The sequence below is a fragment of the Mirounga angustirostris genome, unplaced genomic scaffold (assembly GCF_029215605.1).
Source record: "Mirounga angustirostris isolate CCGP_5_RB_7025 unplaced genomic scaffold, mMirAng1.0.hap1 SCAF_9, whole genome shotgun sequence".
NCBI lineage: Eukaryota > Metazoa > Chordata > Mammalia > Carnivora > Phocidae > Mirounga > Mirounga angustirostris.
The window spans coordinates 32,849,071-32,874,423 of NW_026991717.1; the positions used below are offsets into that span (position 1 = coordinate 32,849,071).

The following is a 25,353-nucleotide window of genomic DNA, read 5'->3' on the forward strand; positions in this document are numbered from 1 at the left end:
TGTAAGGAGCCCTCTACAGGTGTCTTCCTCCAAGTTGTTGGCTGGTGGACCAGAGACGCCACCTTCCTCCCCCGAGGGAAAAATTCAGGTGTTTTTTATCTTCAGCCTTCCAGACCTTGCTCTTGCACTTGGGCTGGTGGAAAGAGCTGGACTCCTTTTGCTGTGTCCTCTCTGGAGCTGAAGAGCTGTCCCTTTTCCCAAGTCCTCTCTGCCACCTGCTGACATGGCACACGGAGCATTCTCTTCTTTCTTCCTCTTTTTGCTCCCAACCTAACTGCAAAAGCCTGTGCAGTGGTCCTGAGTGCCTCCACCTGTCTCCTTCCCTCTGGAATGTCTTCTCAGGCCTTAGAGCCCTGGTCACCTCTTCGGATTTCCTCTTCCCAGATTTGAGCTCCCTGGAGAGCAGCAGAACTGCGTCTTTAGGCTAGCTCCATCTTCATACCAGGGTCATTTATGATGGCCATGAGAATCTCATTTTTACGGCCTCCCACTGTCCTGGGGTCATTTTCTCTTTTATAGTGGTGCAATGTCTTTCATCCAGCTCCCTTAAAGAAAGGATCACCCCCTTCTGCCGAGCTGGTCAACGGCGGGAAGTCTGGAACTTCCAGCCCGGACTCTTCTTCCTTTCAGGTTCCTCCTCACCTTTGGGGACTCCTGTTAAGTGCAGCCAGCGCATGGGGATGATCTCGCTAGAACACCTTCCACTGAACTCCAGCGGGGCCCATCCACTTAAGCGCCCTCCCTGCCTTAAATCCCAGCAACACGGCCAGGAAATACCGGCGCGCTTACGAAAGATTTTTCTAAAGACCGAGGTTTAACAAAAGGGCAATCAGCACAAGAGGCTCTGGTGCAGGATGTCCTCCTGCCCCCTCCCCACTCATGAGAGGAGCACCACTGCTGGGCTTCCGTCCACAGTCAGGGGAACTGAGTGTGCAGGTGGGGAGTGTAGAGGGATAGGAGCAGAGACCCAGACCCAACCCAGGAAAGGGCTTTTTGTTGGAAGAGGCTTGAGATCTGCTAGGAAGGGAAAAGGAACGGTGGAATGGGAAACGGAGTGGTGAAGATGAGAGTCTGCATGCACGGCCTGGAAAGCGAGAAGTGGGAAGTTCCAAGGCATTAGGGAGTGGGCATGATGGGAGCTGAAGAAAAGAGGAAGAGGACCTGAAGATGTGCTGCTGGGAGTTGGGAGTCAAACCCCCTTTAATATTCTTTACTTGGTTGGGGAGCAGGTAAATACTAGGCTTTATTCCTTTATTATACTTGGTTAATGGACTGTTTCTTTGACTGCAGAACTGTGGTCACACTGAGCCCCGGGGAGCCCACGAGGTTTTCAGGAAACACATCGAACTAAGAGACACATGTGGCCCGGCTCGTGAGCTACAGTTCACTTGTCTCCAGCAAGGATCAACTTAGCAGGGCAACTGCATTCCTAATCCACACAGCAGGCCTCCCAGTCGCACCAAGCACACCCATAGGAAGCAGCCGGGCTGACATTTTAATCACCTTCCACAAGTCTAGGAGGTTTCTCTGGGAAGATCCAGTGTCCCCCTCTCCCCTGCTGGATCCTATCCCAGCATGTACGGGTCACCTCCGTTGAAGGCTGATAGGTACACGAATCACAGACGGGCAACTGAACCTCCCAATTCAGTGGTTCTCCCCTTTTTGGCTGTGCATTAGCGACCTCAAAAACTCCAGATGCTCGGGTTGCACCCCAGACCAGTTCAATTACAATCTCTGGGAGTGGGACCCAGGAATCTGTCACTGGAAACAACCCCCCACCTCCCCCCAAAGATTCCAGTGTGCAGCCAAGGTTGAGAACTACTGTCCTACTGATTCACTCCACGCTTGGTCAGCAGCCACTCAGACAGGAGCCAGACTTTTTGATATTTAGCATCTGGTCACCTGAAGTTGTCTACACAGTACCCACCATTCATTCTTATCAAGAGTCCCCAAGTTCCTGAGGAACCCTCTCAGCACCCAAGCTTCAATGACAGCTGCGATCAGTTTGGCAAGACGCACGCATTGCTTTTTTTTGCAGACACAAAACCCCAGCTCTTGCAAAGTCTGGAAGCCCCGAAACACCTCCCATGTATCTGTGAACTGGGCCATCCTGTCCGCAGCCTGCGGCCCCTGCTGCCCCTGCTGCCCTCCACCCACTGCTCCGGCCCCCTCTGCAAGCTGCTGCCCCTCGGGACCACGGCTCCCACCTTCTCAGACGAGCACCTGCTTCTTTTCCGATACCCACACATCAGCAGCACGGCCCCTCCCGTGGATCGGCTGTCCCCCATAGGCCTCCCTCTTCTCCTGCTGGCCACCACCGCCACTTCGGCCACGGACCGACCTCTCCTGCTTCCACGTGGTCCTGCTCCTGCCGGACACCTGGGCCAGCCGCCTGTCCAAGGGTAGGTGAGAGCATTCTATTTTTTTCTGCCTCGGACCCTAACACGGGGCTCACGGCAGAGGCACTGCTGACCCGCCTCGTGTTCAGTTGCCCACCATCAGGCCTGGCCTGACCCCTCCAACCGCCTCTGCCAGCTCACAGATCGCTCTTCCTGCACAAGCAGTCTCTCCCTGAGCCTCGACCTCCTGGCCAGGCCTGCACCAGAGCCCCCCGGCATGTCTCACTAGATTCCAGCAACTGACACAGCAGCAATCTGGGGATGGGGGTCCCTACGCAACCTGGTACACTTGGAAAAGGTGCTCTTTTCGTAGGCCAACTTTCACACGTAGCAGGTGGGATGAAGGCTACGGAGGGGGAGTTCAGGGGTATGCAGGAGCCTGAAGCACCTTGCCAAGGAAGCCCTGCTCCCCAACCAAGTTGCTGCGGGTACTCTAGGAGTGCCAGGTTCCCGAAGGGGGCACAGGAGGTGGGTGAGAAGTGCACGAAGGGGTCCTCATTGGTTTTCGTTTTAAATATATGTTTTTTAAAGTTTGGGACTCATAATGCTTAATTTAAAAAGCACGCTGTCCGAAGAATTCCAACACAAAAGCAGCGGTCCTCCAGCTCTCCCCCAGCCCAGAGCTGGTCTCTGAAGGTGAGTGGCTGCTTCTAATTGTTTTAACTCTTCACCACCTAAAATGAGCTTCTCCCGCCTTCCTTGAATAACCTCAGACATCACCTCGCGCCTCCCTGCTGATGGCTGGGGCCAGACTGACACCCGCCCCCCAAGACTGCTGGTCTTGATGCCCGCACCCAACTCTCGTGAAGTCTGGCGAGACCACCGGCGTTGCCATCCTTTCTCAGAGTCTCCTTCCCAGGCTTCCACCTCTGCCCTGGATCAGTTCTGTTTTAGCAGGTTTCTGGGGTGGAAAGAAGTGCCCAGGGTTCAGAGGAATGTAGACTGTGGAAAGATTAAGACTGAAAATCTGACCGGCGCTGAGGAACGATTGACAGGGGCCTCCGCTCCCGTAGCCAGGCAGATGGGGTGACGTACCGAGCAGACAGCAGACAGAGGAGTCTGAGGGATCTATGGGGCATCTGAGCACGGACTCCGGAGGCCCACAGGCTATCTATCCTGGTCTGGCTGCAGGAGTGAGGGCCCGGCATCAGCAGCCTGCGGGCATGGCTGAGGCCACAGGAAGGACACACTAGGAAGAGAAGAGGGGCTGCAGCTGGAAGAACATGGAAAAGAACAGAGGCCTGAGAGGAAGATGAGGAGTAGCAGCCGGAGCTACAGGAACCGGGGTGGGGAGGGCAGGGGTCCTCGAAGTACCTGAGAGCTCGAGGGGCAGGATGCTGTGGCCAGAGTCCCTGTGAACCAGTTCTCGGTATGGTGAGGTGCAGAGTGGGGGGCCATGGGGCTGGGGGCTGCAGTGGAATGGGGTGAAGACCCCGGAGAGGCCAGGGTGCTGGGTGTTGAAGTCACCCAGAAAGAAGGCTGGCCCTGGCTCAGGAGAGGCCCCCTGGGAGGCAAGGGCTGGAGCCTTCCCTATGTGGGGGGGAGGCAGGAGGAGGCGTGAAATGATCTGGGGAAAGTGGGGTTCCCCTCAAGACCTAGAACCTCAAGGCACAGGGGACCTTACCAGATGGTGGGACCGACACAGTCCAGGAGGCACAGAAGGCCTTGACCCACCTCCCACAGGGCATGGGAGAAGAGGGGACATGGTAACCCCACCAGAGGACCCAGTTTCAGTGCAGGGGGGACACGAAACCACCTGCAAGAGAAGAGCTAAGTCCAGCAGGGAATGTGATGGTCATGGAAAAAGGGTTTGCAAGGGCAATCTTTCAACAAATATTTATTGAGCAGCCGTATCTGCCAGGTCCTGGGATCGACACAGTCCCTGCCCTCGTGGGCTTAGGTCCTGGCAGAGGCCTAGTGGAAAGCCTTGGGGTGATGGGATGGGACAGTGGGAGGTGCAAAGGGCGACAGATGCTTCCTAGTTTTGAGCAAAGAGGCCCGGGGATGTGAGGAGCGGTGGCCCGAATCTCAGTCATGCCCTTTCCAGGAAGAGGGCTGACGTCCCCCTGCTGAGTCCATGTAGCCATTCCTTCCTGGGTCTGCTCCCTGACCACAATGCACTGAATGTCTATGGGGTGCAGGGCCTTGGGTGCAAGGGCCGGGCTAGGCCCAGCAGCGGGGTGGAGCAGGGGCCGAGTGAGTGGCCACACGGTTCCAGGAGGACGGTGGCCAGCAGCTGTAGAGGAGGGAGGTGCTCGGGGCTCTCAGAGGCCTGTCTGAGGGGGGCCGGGCTGGTGGGGGAGCCTTTGGAGGGCAAGGGAGTGGGAACACAACTGGAGAGACCTCCAGTGAGATCCGTGTCAGAATCCCTGGGGGAGATGCCTGCCCTAAGAGTCTGGGGCACTCTGCCTCCCTTCATCCTCCCTGCTGAGAGAGGTGTCAAGCTGGGCAGCCACAGAGGAGAGAGGAAGGGCAAAAAAGTTGTTGAGCCACTGGGCTACATTGGGGGAGCCCCGGAGGGAGCAGCCGAGGGAGCGCACTGCTCCTCGACCCCGGCGGCAGTGGCGTTGGCCCATGGCCCTCTGGAGGTGGCAGGGACCCTCCTGGGCATCGGCAGGATGGCCGGGAGGCCCCATGGTGGCAGGGGTGGTGGCCTGGACCTTGGGGGGAGGATAAGTCCACAAGGGTTTACAATACACTTTGAGGGGCAAGCGGAAGATCCGATGAAGATGGGCGGTTCTTTGTGTTCTCCGTGGCAGGAAGCTGGTCCCGCGGCGGTGGCAGATGGCAGCATCCTCCTGGTGACTGGCAGGCTGGCTGGGAGACTTGGCCTCAGGGTCTGCAGCTTGCTCGGCGCGATGGTGGGAAGCCCAAGCCAGGGGACGGCATGCGCCAGGGGGCAGACGGGAGGCCCGGGAGAGGCGGTAAGCTCCTCGTGCTCTTGGCAGGGGGTGGGCTGGCGAGGAGTGTGGTGCAGCGGTCTCCGTGGGCTCCATGCACTTTCCAATACAGAACCTCAGACTGAGGGCTGGAAGGGACCTCAGGGGCCACCCAGTCCAACCTTTCACTCTGTTCAGATCCCCTTTGCCCCATCCTCCATTAACCAACCTCCAGGGACGGAAGGGTCGCAACCCACAAAGGTACTTGTTCCATGGGGGGACGGCTTTCACGTTCTTTCTTAGGGCATGAGAACTCGCCTATCTGGGCCCCACACGGTGTGGCCCATGCCCTCGCGGCCCTGCACTGACCCTCACTGGTTGCAGGTAACCGGGGTACGGGCTCTTGTCCACCCTCCTCGCTGAGGACTTAGAGGTTAGAGAACGTGTAAGGAAGCTCCAGACAAAGGCATTAGCTAGTCCAGAAACGAGACAGGGCTTGGAAGGAAGCACTCTAGCAGCATTTCAGAGCACGTATGGTTACTGAAGGCGCCTGCCCTGGTACGAAGAGAGGGCTGGGGTGGTCCAGGCCCGCAAGTGGCATTTGGAGGCTGTCCTCAGGACAGCTCACAACTCACTGCCTCGCTGGAAAACTCCCCAGGCGCAGGGCAAGTCTGAGGGTCACCTGCTGTGGTTGTGTCCCCTGGGACCTGGAATGGGGGGAGGCAGGAGGCCAGGGCCGAACTTCTGGACCACTCACCGAGTTTTCAGCATCTGAGTCTTCCGAGCTGCTGATCACCACGACGCGTTCCTCTGAAACGGGGCAGAGGGGACAGCATTAGGCCCTGCTCGGTGGCCCAGTGGGTGAGGCCCAGGTGTGCTCCATTGGGAATCCCTGTGGGCGAGTGGATGGGGTGGGCCATGTGTGCCCTGCAAGGCGGGGGATGGGGACATCCACCAAGTGTACCGGTGTGGATCTACTTATTTATTCAAAAGGGCTTTCCGTCACTGCCCACTGCGCCCTGAACGTGAGTACTTAACTCAGCTAGCAGCCCTGAATTCGGAATCTGCTCCCTGTACAGGCAGCTTGGCAAACAGCCCCTGGTTTGGAACCTTTTGCGATCCTAAAGAAGCACGTTTGTTTGTTCCAATCCTCAGCCTCATGAGCTGAGGTGTTCGAATTAAAAGATACTTTACTTGGTTAATCAAAATCTTTTGATTACCAATAGCATTGTGAGCAAGGAATGTCAGTCAGGGCTCAGTGTGCAAGCAGGATCAGGGCTCAGTCTGGGACCTAGAATGAAAACAAAGGGGGCCTCTGGGTGAAGCAGATCTTGGAAGAACTGTCTTGACCATTCCAGAATTCTATTAGTTGACCGCAACTCATGTCCAAGGACTCCCTATCTGGCACTGTTAGTAAGAGATTATGTAGGACAAATGAAGTACTTGATGCAGGTGACCTCTGCAGACAAATTTGGGATGTGATAGGTGTGGACTTTCCCCAAGGTCTCTCTAGGCACATGCTAGGTACCCACCAACACACGCTCCCTGGGGACACCCGCCTTGGGCAGGGGCACAGTGCTGGGTACCCTAAGGGGGAAGGAGCTACAGAACCATGGGCTTTAGCCCCTCATGCTCCTCACACTGGAATCCCAGCAAATCACCTGGTAAACTGTATCCATTCTCACCCCCCAGGCAAACCGTGCGCTTTCCCTGCCCCATTTGGGGGCAGCTGAGAGCTCGGGACACACAGGGGATGCTGCTGGCATTGGGCTCCCTGGGAGGGATGAGGATGCAGAAGGGTCCCACCCAGCCCTTGGAGGACAGCACGCAGGCTGTAGCCTCTGCTGCCCACCCACCTCCCTACCTGCCTCCCCGGGGTTGCCGGCTGTGTGGTTGCTGTTGGGCAGAAAGACCTCGCCTCCAAAGATGGGGCTTTCAGGGCTGGAGGGCCCATCCAGGTGGGGTGGCGAGACTGCCTTGGAGGTGCTGGGCCTGGGCTGTTCGGGGGAGCTCCGGGCCAACCGTGTCTCCCTCTCCTCCTCAGACTCCATCTTGATGGCCTTCCTGGGGCACTCAGTCTGGCAGGACTTCCTCTTCTGGGGCAGGACTGTGTTGCAGACCTCCTATGCAGTGGGGAGTCACAGGGCCAGGTTAGCAGCCTTCAGGGGTGCTGGCGGGGTGCGCAGAGATGTGGACCTGGGTGGCAGGGGCCTGGGGCCCTCCCCATTTGCTCTCCACAGAGGACGCCCCCTGGGCTACCATGCCCACGGGCTGTCTGCTGACCACCGCCTCTGCTGGCCTCTGCCTGCCTTGAGTGGCTCGTGCTTACAGGGGAGGTTCCTGGCAGGGCAGCCAGGAGCGAGGGAGAAAACACAGTAGGTGCTGATTAAGGCCTGGATTCTCACCCCACCCCAACACCGCCTGCCTAGTGGGATCTGGGCTTCTAGGGACGGAGGTGGGGGTGGGGAGAGCCTTACCTCTCTGCAGGAGGAGTCTTTGATGGAGTAGGCGTGAACCGGCACTGGGTGTACCCCGGGCACTGGCTGGACCAAGCTCATAGTTTGGGTCTCAGCCAGCCCCGGGGCCTGAGCCTGAGCCCTCTGCGTCTCCTCTGGCTGTGAAGTCCAGAAACAAGAGAGACGGAAATGAGCAGGTGGCGAGCCCAGGGTTGAGAACCCAGGCCTGGGGTCGGCCCAATCCCCAGGGCCCACTGGGGACCAGGAGTCCTCCTCACACCCTCCGTGGCTTCACCTCCTCCTGACCCTGAGGTGCTGGCATCCAGGGTCAGTTCATTTCCTGGGCATCCTAACAGGGCCAGAAGGGGACTTCTGGGATCATGCGGACCAACCATGCCTTAAGGCTTGCTCAACGAGAACTCTAGGAACAGTGCTCGCTCCGGAAGGAAGCTACTCTTATACAGGTGCAAAGTTAGAATGGCGAGGAGACCCTTCCAGGGGCTTCCCTGTGACCGGCACTCTGCCCCTGGGCTTTAACTCCACTTGGGTCAGAATGGCAATTTACACACCTTGGACCCATCACTGAAAACTCCTCAGGCCTCCATCCCCCTCCGTAAAATGGGACTACAGGCAACATCTGTCTCGCGGGAATAGGTGGATGAACTCTGCTGCGCTTGGAAGAGCAGCTGACACTTAGTAAGCACCACTGATGCTGCAGATGGTAAAGACTGTTTTTACGACTCCGCTGTGCGGGGCACAGTGCGAAGTGCTTCCTACACCCATCCCGAAAGGAAGGAGGGAGGGGCAGCTCCTCAAAAAGTTAAACACAGAATTTCCATCTGACCCAACGATGAGACTCCTAGGCAGAGGCCCGAAAGACTGAAAACATGTTCAAATGGAAACCTGCACGCGAATATTCATGGCAGCCCAAAGGTGGAAACAACCCAGATGTCTATCAACCACTGAGTGGATAAACAAAATGTGGGACAGCCATTCAGCAGAGCATTACTCAGCCATAAAAAGGGACGGAGTTCTGCACGTGCAGCTTGGATGAACCTTGCACGCTACACGAAATGAAAAGCCAGCCACAAAAGAAGACAAGTTGTATGGGTCCGTTTATATGAACTATCCGCAAGAGTTGACTGCATAGGGAGAGAGCCGCAAGAGTTGACTGCATAGGGAGAGAGCAGATGGGATGCTGGGGTGGGGGTGGGGGAGACGGGGGGCAGCCACAACATCTCCTTTCGGGATAATGGGAATATTTTGGAACTAGGTGGGTGGGGTGGCTGTACAAGATTGTGAGCGTACTAAATGTCACTGAACTGTACCCTCTAAGATGGTTCAAATGGGGAATTTTCCTATATGAATTTTACCGCAGTAAAAAAAATTATAAAGAAATAGGGACCATCCTGTGATTATTGCCAATCTATAGAGAAGGGTCAGAGGCACGAGAGGTGAAGTGACTGATTTCCCAAGGTCCTGGACCGGGATTTGAATCTAGTGTTTCTGAAATGCAAGTTCCCTTTTCTTTAGTCACTGTCTCCCTTACACCCCTCCACACCACCTTTCTCTACGGTGCTGCATCTGCTGGACGGTTTGCTGAAAATAAGTGACAAGTGACCTGGGAGGTGTCCCTCGGAGAGGGGAGGCCCAGACTCTGGGGCTCGCCTCCAGGGACCCTGGCCTGCTGTTCCTGCTTCCAACTCTGTGTGTGCCCAGTAGACGACCATAAGCAGGGGCCTGCAGAGGTCTGTGTAGTGAAGGAAAGGGAACCGCACACAGCTGGAGCAGGGGCAAGCAGGGGCAACCTAGCATGACCATGAGCCCCCCCAACCCCACCCCCCGTGCTGGGACGGGAACCCCCCAGGGCTGGGCTCTTAGTATCGAGTACTTTGATGTGGGATGTGGGCTTCCACATCATTTGCTATAATGGACTGACTTCCTTTCCCCCCACTTCCCTCCTGGGTTTTTTTTTTTCCAACATCTTTACAGAAAGGAAGGAGAGTTGTCTCTCTGGATCAGAGCAGAGTGTATCTGGGGGAAGGGGGGAGAAACAGATGATCCCCTGGGCCTCTAGGAAAGTACACAATCTCCGCTGAGTGCTCTATACCACTGGTTTTCAAACTGTAGTCTGTGGCCCATTAGCGGATCATGAAAGCAAATCAGTGGGTCATGACCAGCATTTTTTAATATTACGCAGAATAGTACAGAACAGAAAATACCAGAGTACGTCCCATGTAACAAGTGTAATTTATCCTGCAAAACTTCCATTTCAGCTACAGTTATGTACGTGCATGCGTATATACTGTAGACTAGATATAAAACAGTATCTCTTTACAGTGGGTAGTGGTCAAAAATTGAAACACCTCACACCCATTAGGATGGCTATTATTGAAAACAGTGTGGGTGAGAATGTAAAGAAACTGGAGCCCACTGTTGGTGGGAACGTAGAATGGTGTAGCCAACTATGGGAAATTGCATAGTGACTTCTCAAAACGTTCAAAATAGAATTACCATATGATCCAGCAATTCCACTGCTAGGTAAATTTTATGTTATGTGTATTTTATCACCCTGAAAAATTTTTTTAAAAAGCTGAAAATGTCCTTTTGTGTCTGGATCTACAAATCACTGGTAGGTGAAAGACCCTCTTTCCACGTGGGCTATGAACTCCCCACGGGTGGGCTTGGGTCCCTCTCTCTGCATCTGTCCCACCCATGACACCCTCACTCCCAGGTTAATGAAGCAGGGGACACACAGGAGGGGTCTCTAAAGACAAAAAAACCATGATGACTGATTTCCAGTTGTTTTATAACTTTAAAATGTTTTATTTTTTTCATTGAAGTATTTTAACGTCATTACAAAAAGAGCTTAGAAGAAACAAAAAGAAAACGCCTCTAAGCTAGGCAGTCCTAGTCAAGCCTACTGCTATTCTTCTTATCGCCTCTGCGTGGGCACATGACTGCAATGAAAGTAAACCAACCATTTCAAGAGGGATCAAGTGTTGGTGCCGGAAGCCCAGCCTCTGCCTCCTAAGGCAGGGGCACGGACCCAAGAGTAGCCTTTCTCTGGGCATAGCTATAGGTGATGGACCGGACTTTCTCCTGGGACAGCCTAACCATGCCTGCCTCCCAGCCTCGCTGCAGCTGCTCCACTGGGCCCTTGGGCTCACAGTGTGAAACCTATTCCCCTCCCCCAGCTCCATTGGCCTAGCTGTCCCCTCCTCCAGCCTACTACCAAAGTGAAAGCAAGAGGCTTTGCAAAAAAGAACGTTCTTCCGATGTTCCAAGTTCAAACCGCTTAATAGCGGATAGGATGGTGAGAGGTCATGTAAAGACCAAGACCTGGCAAAATGCTGTTAATTAACCAGCGACTGGCACCTGGAAGACAGCCGAGTGCGCCGAGCTCCGTGGACCCTGGGGGCACTTTACACAATTATTCAGAGGATTTCTATGGGGACATCATTCATCCTTGCATTGTAATACCAAAACCACCTAAATATGCATTGGCAGGGAATTGGCTAAATTAAGCATGCTACATCCATTCAATAGGCCACTGTGCAGATGCAAAAAGGCATCAGGAAGCTCCCTACCTACTGATAGTGTAAGAATTCCAGAGGATTCCAGAATACCTCCTTGGGTGAAGAAGCCTGGGCACAACACTCTGAATATATGGTATTATGCTACCTTTGTTCAAAAAAAGAATGGAAAAACCAATTGCCTGTAATCATATTTGCTTGTAATGACAAAGAAATTCTGGAAGGATATGTAAGAAATAAAGAAAGATAGGTATATGGGCATAGAAGTGGAAAGATAGGGACCAGGTGGGCGTGAGACATTATGTATCCCTTTCTTTCTTTCTTTTGTTAAATCCAGGTAATGTATGTGCAGGATTGGGGCAGCAAGGTGCCACATGTAGGGTATTATGCGACAATACGGGCTATGCACAATTACAGCCTTTTTTACATTGTATAAGAAATCACTGAGATGCTGACTAATGGGAGACCTCAAACGAGGAATGCGGTAGGGAGAGATGGTAGGTGAGTGTCCTCCCCACCTCAAAACAGTAATTCTCAACTGAGCTACAAATCATCATCACTGGGGATCAGAAAAAAATTTTTTTAGGTACAATTTATATACAGTGAAATGCAGAAACTGTAAGTGTACAAATCAGTGACATTTTAAAAATTGGGAGTATAGTTGACATACTTACCACTTTCTATGTTTTTACTTCTGACCATGTGATCATATTACTTATCCAAAAAACAAAATACTTTTGTTTTTTTCCTTTTTACTTTACTTTTCACTTTACTTCTCCTTTTTCACTTGTCAAGCTATATATATGGGAATGCAGTACCCAAAGCAGGTAAGAGTTGGCTTCTAGTCCTACCCCTAGCTTGCCGTGTCATGTGGCTCTGAGTTAAGTCACCCTCTCTTTGGGCCTTAACTTTAGCCTGTGCAAAAGAGGGGGTTAGACTCCACGCTCTCTCCTAGCTCTAAAACTCTCAGAGCCTAAATCCTGCCTCCTCCAGGAAGCCTGTCCAGATTGCCTGTCTACTGCAATCTTTTTCTCCTAAAGGCCATGTATGGCAAAGCTAGGAAGGCTCACCGCCTGACCCGCTACCACCAGAAGACCTGCTTTCCATGGAGGGTTGATGGGTCCAGGGCCCACATCCTTGACAGGCAGGCCCATGCAAACCTGGATGACCACAACGCCTGGTCCAAGAAGGAACTCAGGAAGCTTAGCCCAAAGCAGAGGAACCATGCATGCAAGCATCCAAGAGGGCAAGCCAAAGCAGGGCCACTGCATTTTCCCCCTGGCCAGCAATCTAAGTCAGAGCAGTCCAGAGACAGGAGTGGCTGTCTCAAGAATGAGTGAGCTTCCTCTTCGTGGAGGTGTGTGTGTGGACAGCCACAGGTGAAGGGTGCTGCAGAGGGAATGCCATCATTAGAGGGCGTATGGACACCTCCCAATCCTGAGAAACTATGGTTCTTTTTTTTTTTTTTTTTTTAAGATTTATTTTATTTTATTTATTTGAGAGCGAGAATGAGAGAGAGTACATGAGGGGGGGAGGGTCAGAGGGAGAAGCAGGCTCCTCGCTGAGCAGGGAGCCCGATGTGGGGCTCGATCCCGGGACTCCAGGATCATGACCTGAGCCGAAGGCAGTCGCTTAACCAACTGAGCCACCCAGGTGCCCGAGAAACTATGGTTCTTGCACCTATGCTGGTCCTGAAATCACACCCATGAAACCCAAGCTGCTGGGACTGAGGTCTGACTCCTGGCCCCATTCTCCTCTCCAAGAACCGCGTGTGGGGAAGAGGAGGGGAAGGCCCCTATGGTGATTCCAGGAAAAGGCTCACAGGTCTGGGAAGGGGTACAGGGTAAGGGAGAGGTCATCTACCACATCTGTCAGGGCCACCCACTGGTGACTGCCTTCTTCACCTCCTGTCCATCCCTTCCTGAACCCATCAAGTGCATTTAGGAGTCCAGAACCAGCCAGTTTGCCAGCCCTTCCTTTACTCCCTCCCACCGAAAGCTCCAGTCCAGCCACTCGCTATCCCTCTCAGGCACTCTCTCTCCTCTACTGCCTGCAGACATAGGGACAACGAGACTCAGTTTCCTTCCCACCACAGGGGAACCTGTCTGACCTGCTGGACCCTACCGCCTCCCCTTCACACCTGAACCCATCTCACCGGGTCAATGTCAAAACAATCCCTAGGAGTGCTGGCAGCCTCTGGGTTGGCTCGCCTGGGTACAGCTGCATCTGGAGAACAAAGAAAAGGTCACAGGCAGGTCAGGGATATCCCCGGTGAGAGGCATCTTGGATGGGACAGTGACAGAGGAAATGTCCCTGATGCTTTTCCTAGAGACTCAGGCTTCAGGGTCTCTCACAACACCGGGGTAGCTCCATGGAGGGGCTGTCATTTGGAAGGAGAGCCCCCTGACTGCAGTGAGCATGAACCCAGCCAGAGAGGAAACTGCAAACCCCAGGGGCACCCTCTGTCCATCTCCTGGCCACCACCAAGGCAAAGTGCAACCAATCCTAAGGTTGTCGTTGCTCGCTGACTTCTCTGCATACAGTGAGAGCTTCAGATACTCTTATGACCCACAGCCTGATTTCTATTACATCTAACCTAAATCTCTCATGCTTCAGAATAAAAGAGCTCCTTGCCCTGCCACTGCCCAGTTATGATACCGAAGACAAGCTGTTTAAACTCTGTGGGGTCATTTCCTGTATACGGAGTAACATTCACTGCCTAGGTGGAGAAGGCACAAATCCATATCCACTCCAGGATTATACTTTTATGAGCCCACATCCCTCAGCTCCGAGGGCAGGAGTGAGTGAGGAGCCCCCATCACTGGCCCTTGCCCAGATACCTTCAGATTCTGTTGCCACCCACCCTTTCTCGGTAAGGGCATCCTCACACTAGTTTATCTATCAGCTGTGGGCAGCTGGTCCAGATGACAGGCCATGCTGGAGGCAAAGTATCTCCTCCACTGAGCCAGAGTGTGATTTTGGGTAACCATCCAACCACCCCCGGGGGTTTCCTCAGCCCCCTTCTGCTCTAACCTCAGGTTCAGTTGAATTCTCTGTTGCTGGACACAGGGCTTAAGCGAACTTCCTGGCGTGGTTACCCTCTGAGGCTAAAATGATACTGGGTCTGGTTCTCTGCTTTGTATTTTCTTAACTTCTCCGAGGGTCACAAGATCACAGCTAATCCAAAGGGTCTTGCAAATTAGTACAACATGACCCCTCTGGGAGGCTGCAGACCCACGTCAGGGCCTACTCTCCTCCTCATAACCTGCACTCTAGAATCTACAATGTGAGCAACCCTAGACTTAATTTAAAAAAACACAGGTTCCTTTCCTGTCACATGTAAATGACCTTTTTCTGCCCGTCTTGCTTGTGCAAGAGCAAAGCACAAGCCCTTAAATGGTAAAGGGGTTGGTCACGAGGGTGGCTCGGGTGCTTACCTGCCCCCTGAGTGATGCAGGAGACCAGTTCCTGCAGGCGCGCTTTGAAGTCGTCGAAGCTGTCGGTGCGCACGGTGGTTTGCAGGTTCTGGGGCTCCTCCCGGCGCAGGCGGCTGAGCGCCTCACGCAAGAAGCCGTGCAGGTCCAGCACCTCCTGGTCAGAGGCGTAGCGCTTCATCCTCTGCACCAGCGAACCTCCCAGGCGGATCCGCTGCAGCACAGCTTCCAGGTGGCCCAGCTGGCCGGCGATCTCTTCATAGCTGCGCTGGTACTGCGCGTTCACCCCCTCCAGCAGCACTTGCTCCTGGGCCAGCACGTGCGCCACCAGCTGGCGCACGCGCTCGTGGATCAGCTCCTCGGTGTCTGCGCGCATGCGGCCCAGCTGGCTGACGGCTGAGCGCATGTGCGCCTGCGCCGCCCCGAAGGCGCTGTCCTGCTCCTGCAGTGCCTGCGCCATGGCGTCCAGCTCCTCCTGCCGCTGCTGGATCTCCGTGCTGATGTCGCACTTGAGCTCGCTGTGGCCGCTATCCAGAAGCGCGCACGAGCAGCACAGTGGTTTGGAGCAGCCTCGGCAGTAGATGCTGCGGAGACACAAGGCCGACCTGGTTTAGGGCTCTCCTGCTCCCCCCTCACCACTCCCCCCACCCCCGCTTTAAACTTTCGTTAATTAAACTCCTCTTCAAAAATTACAAAACTTTGAATCATGGTGTGTTTCTAGGTTCGTGCTCTTCCCAATTCAGTTTGTGGTTTGTGTGTGTTTAAGATTTTATTTATTTATTTGAGAGAGAGCGAGCACAAGCAGGGGGACCCGCAGAGGGAGAAACAAGGCTCCTCGCTGAGCAGGGAGCCCCATGGGGGGGCTCCATCCCAGGACTCTGGGATTATGATCTGAGCTGACAGCAGGCTTAACCGACTGAGCCACTCAGTCGCCCCTCAAGTCTGTGGTTATGGTGCTAGTCTCCAAACTACCAATAAAACATTAGCACATAAAAAAGTTACTAAAGTAACAACAGCTAGGCTTCTCTGTGAAACAATATACAGATACACAAAAAGTTAATCATCTCTTCACACCACTTCTGAATTTCTTTTCCCTTCCTCCGAGGAAACCAGAGGAGCATCTGGGTGCGTCCTTCCACAACTCTGTCTGCTCAAACCACTTTACACAAATAGCCGGACTATGCAGCTGCTTGCAGGATTTTAAGGACTTGATACATTTTATCCCACGTAATGCTCCCTAGAGTTTCCATAGAGTTTCCGTGGGGAGAATTATTGTTACCCTTTTTTCACAGGCGAAGAAACCCAGACATTCAGAGGTTAAATAATTGGCTCAAGAATCTACAACAATTTTGGTGGGTTGATGTTTTTTCTTCAAAACAAAACAAAACAAGATCATGCTATGAATGAGATCATGAGTAATGACTTTGTAACTTCCTCCTCTAATTTAACTTTTGTTCAGGACATTCCTGGAGGTCCAATAAGTATAGATCTAATGTATTCTCTTTAATAGCGCCTTTGAATTTCACATGTACCACAACGGATCCAGTCATGCTCCTGTTAATGGACATTCCAGTGATTTCCTGTTTTTTTTTTATTTTTAAAGATTTTATTTATTTATTTGAGGGAGAGTGAGCGAGCACGAGCAGGGTGAGAGGCAGAGGGGGAAGCAGACTCCCCGCTGAGCAGAGAGGCCGATGTGGAGCTGGATCCCAGGACTCCGGGGAATCATGACCTGAGGCCAAGGCAGACACTTAATCGACTGAGCCATCGAGGCACCCCAGTGATTTCCTATTTGTACATTTTTTTTTCTTTTTGCCAATATGGACAATGCTTTATGTGGCCTAACACATGGATGCTTTTGTTTCTATGAAATAGGTTACAAATAATAGGAATGTTAAATCAAAGAGTATGCATATTTTTATTTATTTAATATATTTTAGCTAGCAGACACTTCCATAGCATTTTCTATGTGTCAGACACTATTACAAGCATTTGAGAAATATCAACCCTTTTAATCCTCCTAACGCTCCAACAAAGTAGGAATTATTATATCCCCATTTTAAGGATGAGGACACTAAACAAGAGGTACAGTAACTTGTCCAAGGTCACACAATTAGTAAGTGATAGAGTCTAGAGGCAAACTATAGTAGGCAGAATAATGTACTAATTCCCAGAACCTGAGTATGTTATGTTATATGATGATAAGGACTTAGTACATGTGATTAAGTTAAGGATCTGGGATGGGAAGATTATCCTGGATTATCTGGGTGGGGTCCTTATAAGGAAAGAAGGGGAGGCAGGCAGGTGTGAGCAGGAAGATGTGATCATGGAAGCAGAGGTCCTGTGATGCTATCCTGCTGGCTTTGAAGATGGAAGGGGGCCATGAGCCAAGGAGTGCAAGCAGCGTCTAGAAGCTGGAAAAGGCAAGAAAACAGATTCTCCCCAAGAGCCTCCAGAAGGAACGTGGCCCTACTGATACCTCGATTTTATCTCTGTGAGACCCATTGCAGACTTCTGACCTCCAGAGGTATGTAATAATACATTTGTAAAGGGTTAAGCTCCTACATTTGTGGTAATTCGTTACAGCTGCAATAGGAAACTAACAGAAAACTCCAGGCAGTCTGGCTCAAGTCCCTGGTCCTGCAATGCCCCCTCTTCAAACGCTCCCAGGAAAATACTGTTAGTCACTTCCCCAGAAAGTTTGCTGTGATTTATTCTCATTAGCAGCAATAGTCAGCCCACCTGAGGCCAGGAGAAAGGATCTTAGCTGGAGCCCCTTTGGCCTCAGTTACTGAGATCAGCTTGTCCTGGAACAGCCAGTGGAGACTGCCAGGCAACCTGACTCCAAAACTGTGGCATCAGGCACCAGTCCTCAGCTTTGCCAGCTCTCAGCCTCCCCAAATCAACCAAGAAGGCAAGGCCTCAGAACTTGAACCTCTTGATCAAACACAGGAGACTTATTCTAGGCCAGGAGAGGTTTCCTGGAGAGTCTAGAGTGTGAGGGAAGCATGGGGGCTGCCACTGGGTCAAAAGCATTCAGCTCCTCCAGCCTGGGGAAATCTGATGTAAGTGACAGAGACCCATCGCCACAAGGCGGGGCTGGGGACTGAGGTAAGTGTCAGCTGAAGCAGAGAAAAGAGCTGGGAAAATGTGGATCTGACCTTGGCTCTGTGCCCTTGGCAAGTCACTTAACCTCTTTGCACCTCAGTTTTCTTATCTGTATAACAGGGATAATCCCCAACTCATATGGGAGTGCTATAGAGGATCAAATGAGAGAAGTCCTATATAATATGAAAAGAACCAATAACTCTGCAGAGGGCAGCTTGGCAACAGCCATCAAAATCACAAATGCATTTATCCTCTGACCCAGCAATCCCTCTTCTACATAGCTATTCTGTAGCTCTATCTCTAACTTACAAAATAACATCTGTACAATGCAACACAGTATGTAAGAGCAAAGAACAGAAACAAGGCTAGGCAATGAGTTTCATAAATTAGGATGTACTCCATACAGTGGAATGCTATGCAGCTGTAAGAAATCGAGGAAGCTCTTTAAATGGAAAAATCTCCATGGCAAAATGAGGATAATAATAGGAGCATAAAAAGATTAAATGAGTTAATATATATAAAAGGTTAGACTAGTGACTAGCATATGATGAATGTTCAATATTTGTATTATTATAATGTATATTTTAAATAAAAAAAAATTGGGGTGCCTGGGTGGCTCATTCGGTTAAGTCTGCCTTTGGCTCAGGTCATGATCTCAGGGTCCTGGGATCAAGCCCCGAATTGGGCTCCCTGCTCAGCGGGAAGCCTGATTCTCCCTCTCTCTCTGCCCCTCCCCCTGTTCATGCTCTCTCTCTCAAATAAATAAATAAATAATCTTTTAAAAATAAATAAATAAAATCAATAGGATGCCACCTATTGTGTAAGAATGAACAAAAGTAAAAATATATTCACATTTGGGGAGCCTCGGTGGCTCAGTCGTTAAGCGTCTGCCTTCGGCTCAGGTCATGATCCCAGGGTCCTGGGATCGAGTCCCACATCAGGCTCCCTGCTCGGCGGGAAGCCTGCTTCTCCCTCTCCCACTCCCCCTGTTTGTGTTCCTGCTCTCGCTGTCTTTTTCTCTGTCAAATAAATAAATAAAATCTTTAAAATATATATATATATATTCACATTTGGTTGTATTTGAATAAAAACATCTTAGAAGGACATACAAGTTAATAAAAGTAGTATGGATGGGGCAGGGCAGAGATGGAGTGAGACATTTCACTGTAAGCCTTTTAAATTGCTTTCATGTTTGGGGTGCCTGGCTGGCTCGGTCAGTTGAGCGTGTGACTCTTGATCTCAGGATTGAGTTTGAGCCCCATATCGGGGGTAGAGATTACATTAAAATATTCTTTTGTTTTAATGAAATCTTTTGATTGCTTTCATGTTTGAAGCTTGTGAATGTATTACCTATTTTTAAAATGAAAGAACAGAATACTAATAAATGTGGGGAACTATATAGCATGTAGAAATAAACGGAGAACCAAATAAAACCTCCTGTCATTTTCCCTGCTTTGGACCCATGGGAGGGGCTGAGTCTGAAGTTAGCCTCCCTTCCTTAGAAAGAGTGTTCCAAGCCTGGGAGGGGTACGCTAGGGTAGTAGTCTGGCTGGCGGGAGAGCAAGACCTTTTGGGTTGACCACAGTCTCTGCTGGGCCCTATTCCTAAGCCCTTTCTGCCCTAAATGGGGTCTCCCTAGGGAAAGTGGCCACTGCTCCCCGACTGGCTGGAAGCAGACAATGGGCAGCATCTCTGTGAGGTGGTTGGCTGGCATCAGAGCCCCAGCCTTCTGATAAAACTGAGGAGCAGACCATAAACTGGAGTGACCCATCGAGGGGCTGCCACCTGAGACCAGAACTGAGTTCCTTGGCCTAGGATTCCTTCACTCTCACTCAAGGAACACTCACTGAACCAAATGAGGGCTTGGCACTTTGTGGGAGGCAAGGTGAAGTGGGCACGTGCCCACAAGGAGCTCCATGACAAAAGCCCGAACTTAACACAGACAAAGAGAAGAATAGCTCTAAAGCAAAATGACAGTTATTTGCTCCTGGACTACTCAAAAGAATGAGCTAAACCAGCATAGAATTAATAAGAAGTTGCTGCAGAAGGTGGCTGGAATACACCAGAATTAAGAGTAGAAAATTGCTTAATTCTATCCCAGCAATTCAAACGAAGAGAAATATGGAAAAAAATTTCCATGCTCTCATTCACAAACAGCAATTTTCAAATGCTTAAAAAAAAAAACAACTTCTGACATAATTCTAGCAAAAAATATACATATGGAAAAAAGACAAAACTCCATTGAGAGAGAAAGTCTAAAAAACAGAAAAATGTACCAAGGTCCCAATTGGAGAGGCTAAATATTATGAATATCAATTCTTCTCAAGTTAATATAAAGATTTAAGGCAATTTCAATCAAATTACAGATGAGATTTTGAAACTTCACCAACTGATTCTAAATTTCACAGGATGGAAAAAATAGGATGGAATAGTTAAGAAATTTTGGGGAAATCAGTGTTAAGAAGGGGAATTTTCTCTGCCAGATAACGTAAGATAGAACTACCATTTTAAAAAGAGTATGTGTGGGGCGCCTGGGTGGCTCAGTTGGTTAAGCGTCCAACTTGGTTTCAGCTCAGGTCATGATCTCAGGGTCGTGAGATCGAGCCCCATGGCGGGCTCTGCACTAGGCGTGGAGCCCACTTAAGATTCTTTCTCTCCCTCTGCTCCTCCCCCCAAACTGTGTGCTCTTTCTCTCTCTCTCAAATAAATAAATAAATCTTAAAAAAAAAAAAAAAAGGAGTATGTGTGGTACTAGTCTCAGAGTAAAGAGAAAGATCAGAGAACAGACCATATAGGCCTTGGCATCTATAAGAATGTGATAGTTTATGGAATAAAGAAAGCATCCCACACTAATAGACATTAAACAATTCCATTCAACAACTGGAATGGAGGAAACTGGCTACCAAGGGGCAAAAAGCAAGTTAGAGCTTGCTTCATACATCACAGTACAACACATTTCTGACGGGTTACAGAGTTAAGCATGAACCGTGGCACCATAAAGATACAATAGTTAACTATTAACTTACGATAGTAAAGACCTTATAACCACTGAAGAAATGGCAGAAATCATACAATCGACAGATAGGACTACCTAAAACTCAAAACTACGTATCTTCTGGAAAGACATTCACAGCTTCCTATCATGAGAAAAGCAAGTTACGGAATGCTACGTGCTGTTCATTTTGTTTTAGATGATTATAGAGATTGCAAGAAGGAGAGCAAACAGTCTATATTGATGGGAGTTAGTAACTTCTTTCTCTTTCTCCCTCCCTACTTTTTCATCCATTTAGATCTTCCAAAAACTTCCATAATTACTTCGAAGTGAAGGAGCCTGGACTTTAAATAGGAGGCAATGGAGACCTCAAAAAAACATTCCATCTAGGAATTACAGAGCTCTTCCTCTTCTTCCCTGAGATGGATTGTTTCGCTTATCTGTTTATGACTGTTCAGTGAATTGACTATGTTGTTGATATTTTAATAAAAGCCTCAGCATGTTTCCTGGGTTCTCAGTCTCCCCATCCGAAAGCTGCCTCTGTCTAAATTGCTGTGCCAGAGGCCATGTGACAGCAGGAGAGTACGGCTTCTGGAAGTGGACAGCCTTGGACCTGAATCTGAGCCTTTCCATTCCCAGCGACAAGGCCTTGAGTAAATGACGTTCTCTTTGTGGAGTCTGAACTTCCCCATCTATAAAATGGGGATAGGTAAGGATGCCTCATAGACTGTTGCAAGGACAAAGACGGGCTGGTGTATGTGAAGTCGCCCGCATGGTGCCAGGTCCACACTGGACATTCTGGAACCATGAAAGAAGGGGAGGCATTAACTACACATGTACACATGGCAGGGACAGCCCTTCTATTGGTGCATGACCCTCTCAACCCCAAACAGTGAGGAAACATCACACTGAGTCCCACTGCGGTCAGGCCACCCCAGGGCAGCCACAGCCCACCGAGACCAGAGCGGCATGCCACTCCTGCTGTTCTAGGAAACAGGGGAGCTCGGACCCGCACAAAGCAAAAATCCTATGAAGGTGGGGCCTGTGGGGGAGAGCTGGCCCCAGAGCAGGACTCCAGGGCAGGGCCCGGCTTTGCTGAATGGCAACTGAAAAACTCCCTCCTCTACCACCCTCCCTCCACTAGAATGGCGGGGAGCTTTCACTTTGGTGGAGTAGGAAAAGGAGCAGCCTCCTTTGGAGACTCAAATGATTAGCTAGAGGGCAAGTAAAGAGACCCATCAGTCATTTACACAGGAGTATGAATGCATTTAATGAGACTGGTTTCCTGCGCTCTGCTGGGGAACAGAGCTGAGGAAAGATTTCTGAAGCCGGGAGAGGAGCTGGGTAATTGCAGAGCCTGGGATACTGACAGTGAAAGCATTATTCCTGATGACCTCCCCTCCTCCAACCATTCATTGGTTGAGAAGGTGGTGGAGAGACGGGAGAACCTGAGGGCTCAGAGAGGAAGATACTAGAAAAGAAGCAGCAGGGAAAGCAGAGGAGAAAGTCTTGTCTGTTTCACACTATCATCTTATGCCGATCTCACACCCAAGAATGACGATGCTTTTCCTTCCCTACTCGTTTCTAGGCAGTCCCTGCTCCCAAGTCGGAGGGCTGGCACATCCATGGTAGACAGTGTTCCGAGAGGCCACATCACTGCCCTACTTACGGCAGTGAACAGCACTACCACTGAAAGGCCACTCAAGCCAGAGACCAGGGGACTACCCCCCCAACTTCAACAGCTCATCATTAATTCTTGTTGATTCCTTTCAGTTACTTAAAAAAAAGATTATTAAACACCAACAATATGCAGGCATGGCGCTAGGATATAAAGGTGCTTAGATGTAAAGGTTGAATCCCGGTTCCTAAATTTGTCCCATCAGTTCCCATTGCTACCACCTTTGTTCTTGCCTCAGTCACAACTTACCTCCTTTGCGCTGTCCCCTAAGGCCACCCTGCCTCTGGTCGCTCCAATCAACCCTTCCCAGTGCCACCAACATGATATTTCTAAAATGTGATGATCATCAAACACTGAGATGACCACAGTGATGCCCCTCACAAGTACACTCAAAACAGTATCAAGTGCGGGCGCCTGGGTGGCTCAGGTGGTTAGGCGACTGCCTTCGGCTCAGGTCATGATCCTGGAGTCCCGGGATCGAGTCCCGCATCGGGGTCCCTGCTCGGCAGGGAGTCTGCTTCTCCCTCTGACCCTCCCCCCTCTCATGTGCTCTCTCTCTCATTCTCTCTGTCTCAAATAAATAAATAAATAAATAAATAAATAAATAAATAAATAAATAAAAAACAAAAAAAACCAGTATCAAGTGCAAGACACTTTTAAAGCATCACATGAGTTATATGTTAATAAAGGAGATTTAATTGTTGGAACACTGTTAGATAACTTGGGGGAATTCACTGAGTTTTATAACAATGCACTACAATTATACAGTATTGAATACTAGTGAACATTGATGAAACAGGAATTTATGTGCCAGGAAATGTTGCAAGACAAAGGTTTATCACATAGACAAGTACAGTGATCGCCAAACTATTTAAATCTGATCTAATTTGGGGTGCCTGGGTGGCTTAGTCAGTTGGGCATCCAATGCTTCGTTTCAGCTCAGATCATGGCTCAGGGTAGTGAGATCTAGCCCTGCCATTGGGCTCAGCCTCTTCCTCTGCCCCTCTCCCCGCATGCATACACTCTCTCACGAGTGCTCACTCTCTCACAAATAAATAAATACATATTTATATCTGATCTAATTTCAGTAAAGGAGATGGAAAGCTAAAACAATTAATTAAAGCCATGAATGAGAAAAACATTATCTGATGATTAAGTTAACAATAACTTAACACTGTATTAGTTAGGTGACATATGGTATAACAAGGCAGCTCTTCTACTTAGCCATACCAATCTTGAAATACTTTTCCAACTCCAACAGCTTTGGGAGAACAAATCCAAATTGTAAAAGATGCCAAAGCAGGAATTTGTTCAAAGACTAAAGTATATCATTAAATGTTAACAGAATCTGGTAAAATAGAAAACAGGCAGTAACTCCTTATGTGCAGCAAACAATTTTGATAGTCTCAAGTACTTTTTTTTTTTTTAAAGATTTTATTTATTTATTTGAGAGAGAGAATGAAATAGAGAGAGCATGAGAGGGGGGAGGGTCAGAGGGAGAAGCAGACTCCCCGCTGAGCAGGGAGCCCGATGCGGGACTCGATCCCAGGACTCCAGGATCATGACCTGAGCCGAAGGCAGTTGCTTAACCAACTGAGCCACCCAGGCGCCCGATAGTCTCAAGTACTTTTATCACAATGTGTACAAAATGATTTTATGTAACTCTGAGTGTATACTGTGGTTCTGATCCTCATTACTGATTCAATGATCATTAAATAAATCAGTTCCCCCCAAATTATAGTAATACTGTTAAGATTATGAATTGGAAAAACCTGGAAATAATAAATTAAAAATTGTAATACTAATGGTGATAGAGGAAAACGAGGAGGAAAAGGAAGAGGAAAAAAGAGGAAGAGTAAGAAAATTTCACTGAAATAAAAACACTTTTATTATTATTATTATTTTATTTTCTAAGATTTTATTTACTTATTTGAGAGAGAGAGAGAGGGAGAGAGAGAGAGTGATGCACGGGCAGGGGGAGGAGCAGAGGGAAAGGGAAGGGGGAAAGAATCCCAAGCAGACTCCATGCTGATTCAGAGCCCGACGTGGGGCTTGATCTCTCCACCCTGAGATCATGACCTGAACTGAAATGAAGAGTCAGATGCTTAACTGACTGAGCCACCCAGGCCCTCTGAAATAAACAGAATTTTTATTTTTATTTATTTATTTTTAAAGATTTTATTTATTTATTTATTTGAGAGAGAGAATGAGAGAGAGCACATGAGAGGGGGGAGGGTCAGAGGGAGAAGCAGACTTCCTGCTGAGCAGGGAGCCCGATGCGGGACATAAACAGAATTTTTAGATTGAAGGAGCCTGCCAGGTTCCAGAATAATTTGATACAAAATGCTCAACACCAAGACAGTTTGGTTAAATTAATAAACTTCAAGAATGAAAATGTCTTTAGGTATCAAGACAGAAAAAGCAAATAAATTTGGCCTCAGGCCTCTCCTCATGAACATTTGACACTGGAAGACAATGCAGCAGTCTACAAAATTCTACAGGCAACAGTGTGATCCAGGTACGTTACACCTAGCGAAGGTATTATTCAAGTAGAAGAGCAACTGATAGACATTTTCAATACCAAGAGACTCTAGGAATTTAGACTGCTTATTGACAACATCCATCCAATTAAGAGTCGAATCAAAATAAAGAATTTGCAAGAAGGAATGCCAAAGTACAAGGGCCAGGGCCATGCATGGGAGCCATCTTAACATAGAACCAAGACAGGTAGATGGGAGTGGGCCATCCTGATCTTCTTCAGCAGAGACTCCATTACTACTGTCTAAAATGGAAGTGTTTCATTAAAAACAAATATAAAGACTCCAACCTCTTAATGTATTAGCAATAGTTTTTTTTGTTTGTTTGTTTTTT

At 49.7% G+C, this 25,353-nt stretch overlaps 1 protein-coding gene across 5 annotated transcripts in view; it reads right to left on the minus strand.

Annotated features, from left to right (window-relative positions):
* The window catches only part of PML (PML nuclear body scaffold), a 43,345-nt gene that overhangs the window by 8,042 nt on the left and 9,950 nt on the right, over positions 1 to 25,353 (minus strand). For 2 of the 5 annotated variants that reach the window (XM_045899720.3, XM_045899722.3), the window contains exons 3-7: positions 14,708 to 15,288; positions 13,426 to 13,496; positions 7,756 to 7,893; positions 7,143 to 7,401; positions 6,036 to 6,088 (exon numbers count right to left, since the gene is read on the minus strand). In XM_045899720.3, coding sequence (XP_045755676.2) covers positions 6,036 to 6,088; positions 7,143 to 7,401; positions 7,756 to 7,893; positions 13,426 to 13,496; positions 14,708 to 15,288 — 1,102 coding nt within the window. Of the gene's footprint in view, positions 1 to 4,220; positions 5,399 to 6,035; positions 6,089 to 6,498; positions 6,570 to 7,142; positions 7,402 to 7,755; positions 7,894 to 12,311; positions 12,660 to 13,425; positions 13,497 to 14,707; positions 15,289 to 25,353 lie in introns of those variants that run through there. The other 3 variants (XM_045899721.3, XM_064570158.1, XM_045899726.3) reach the window with 3 other exon arrangements.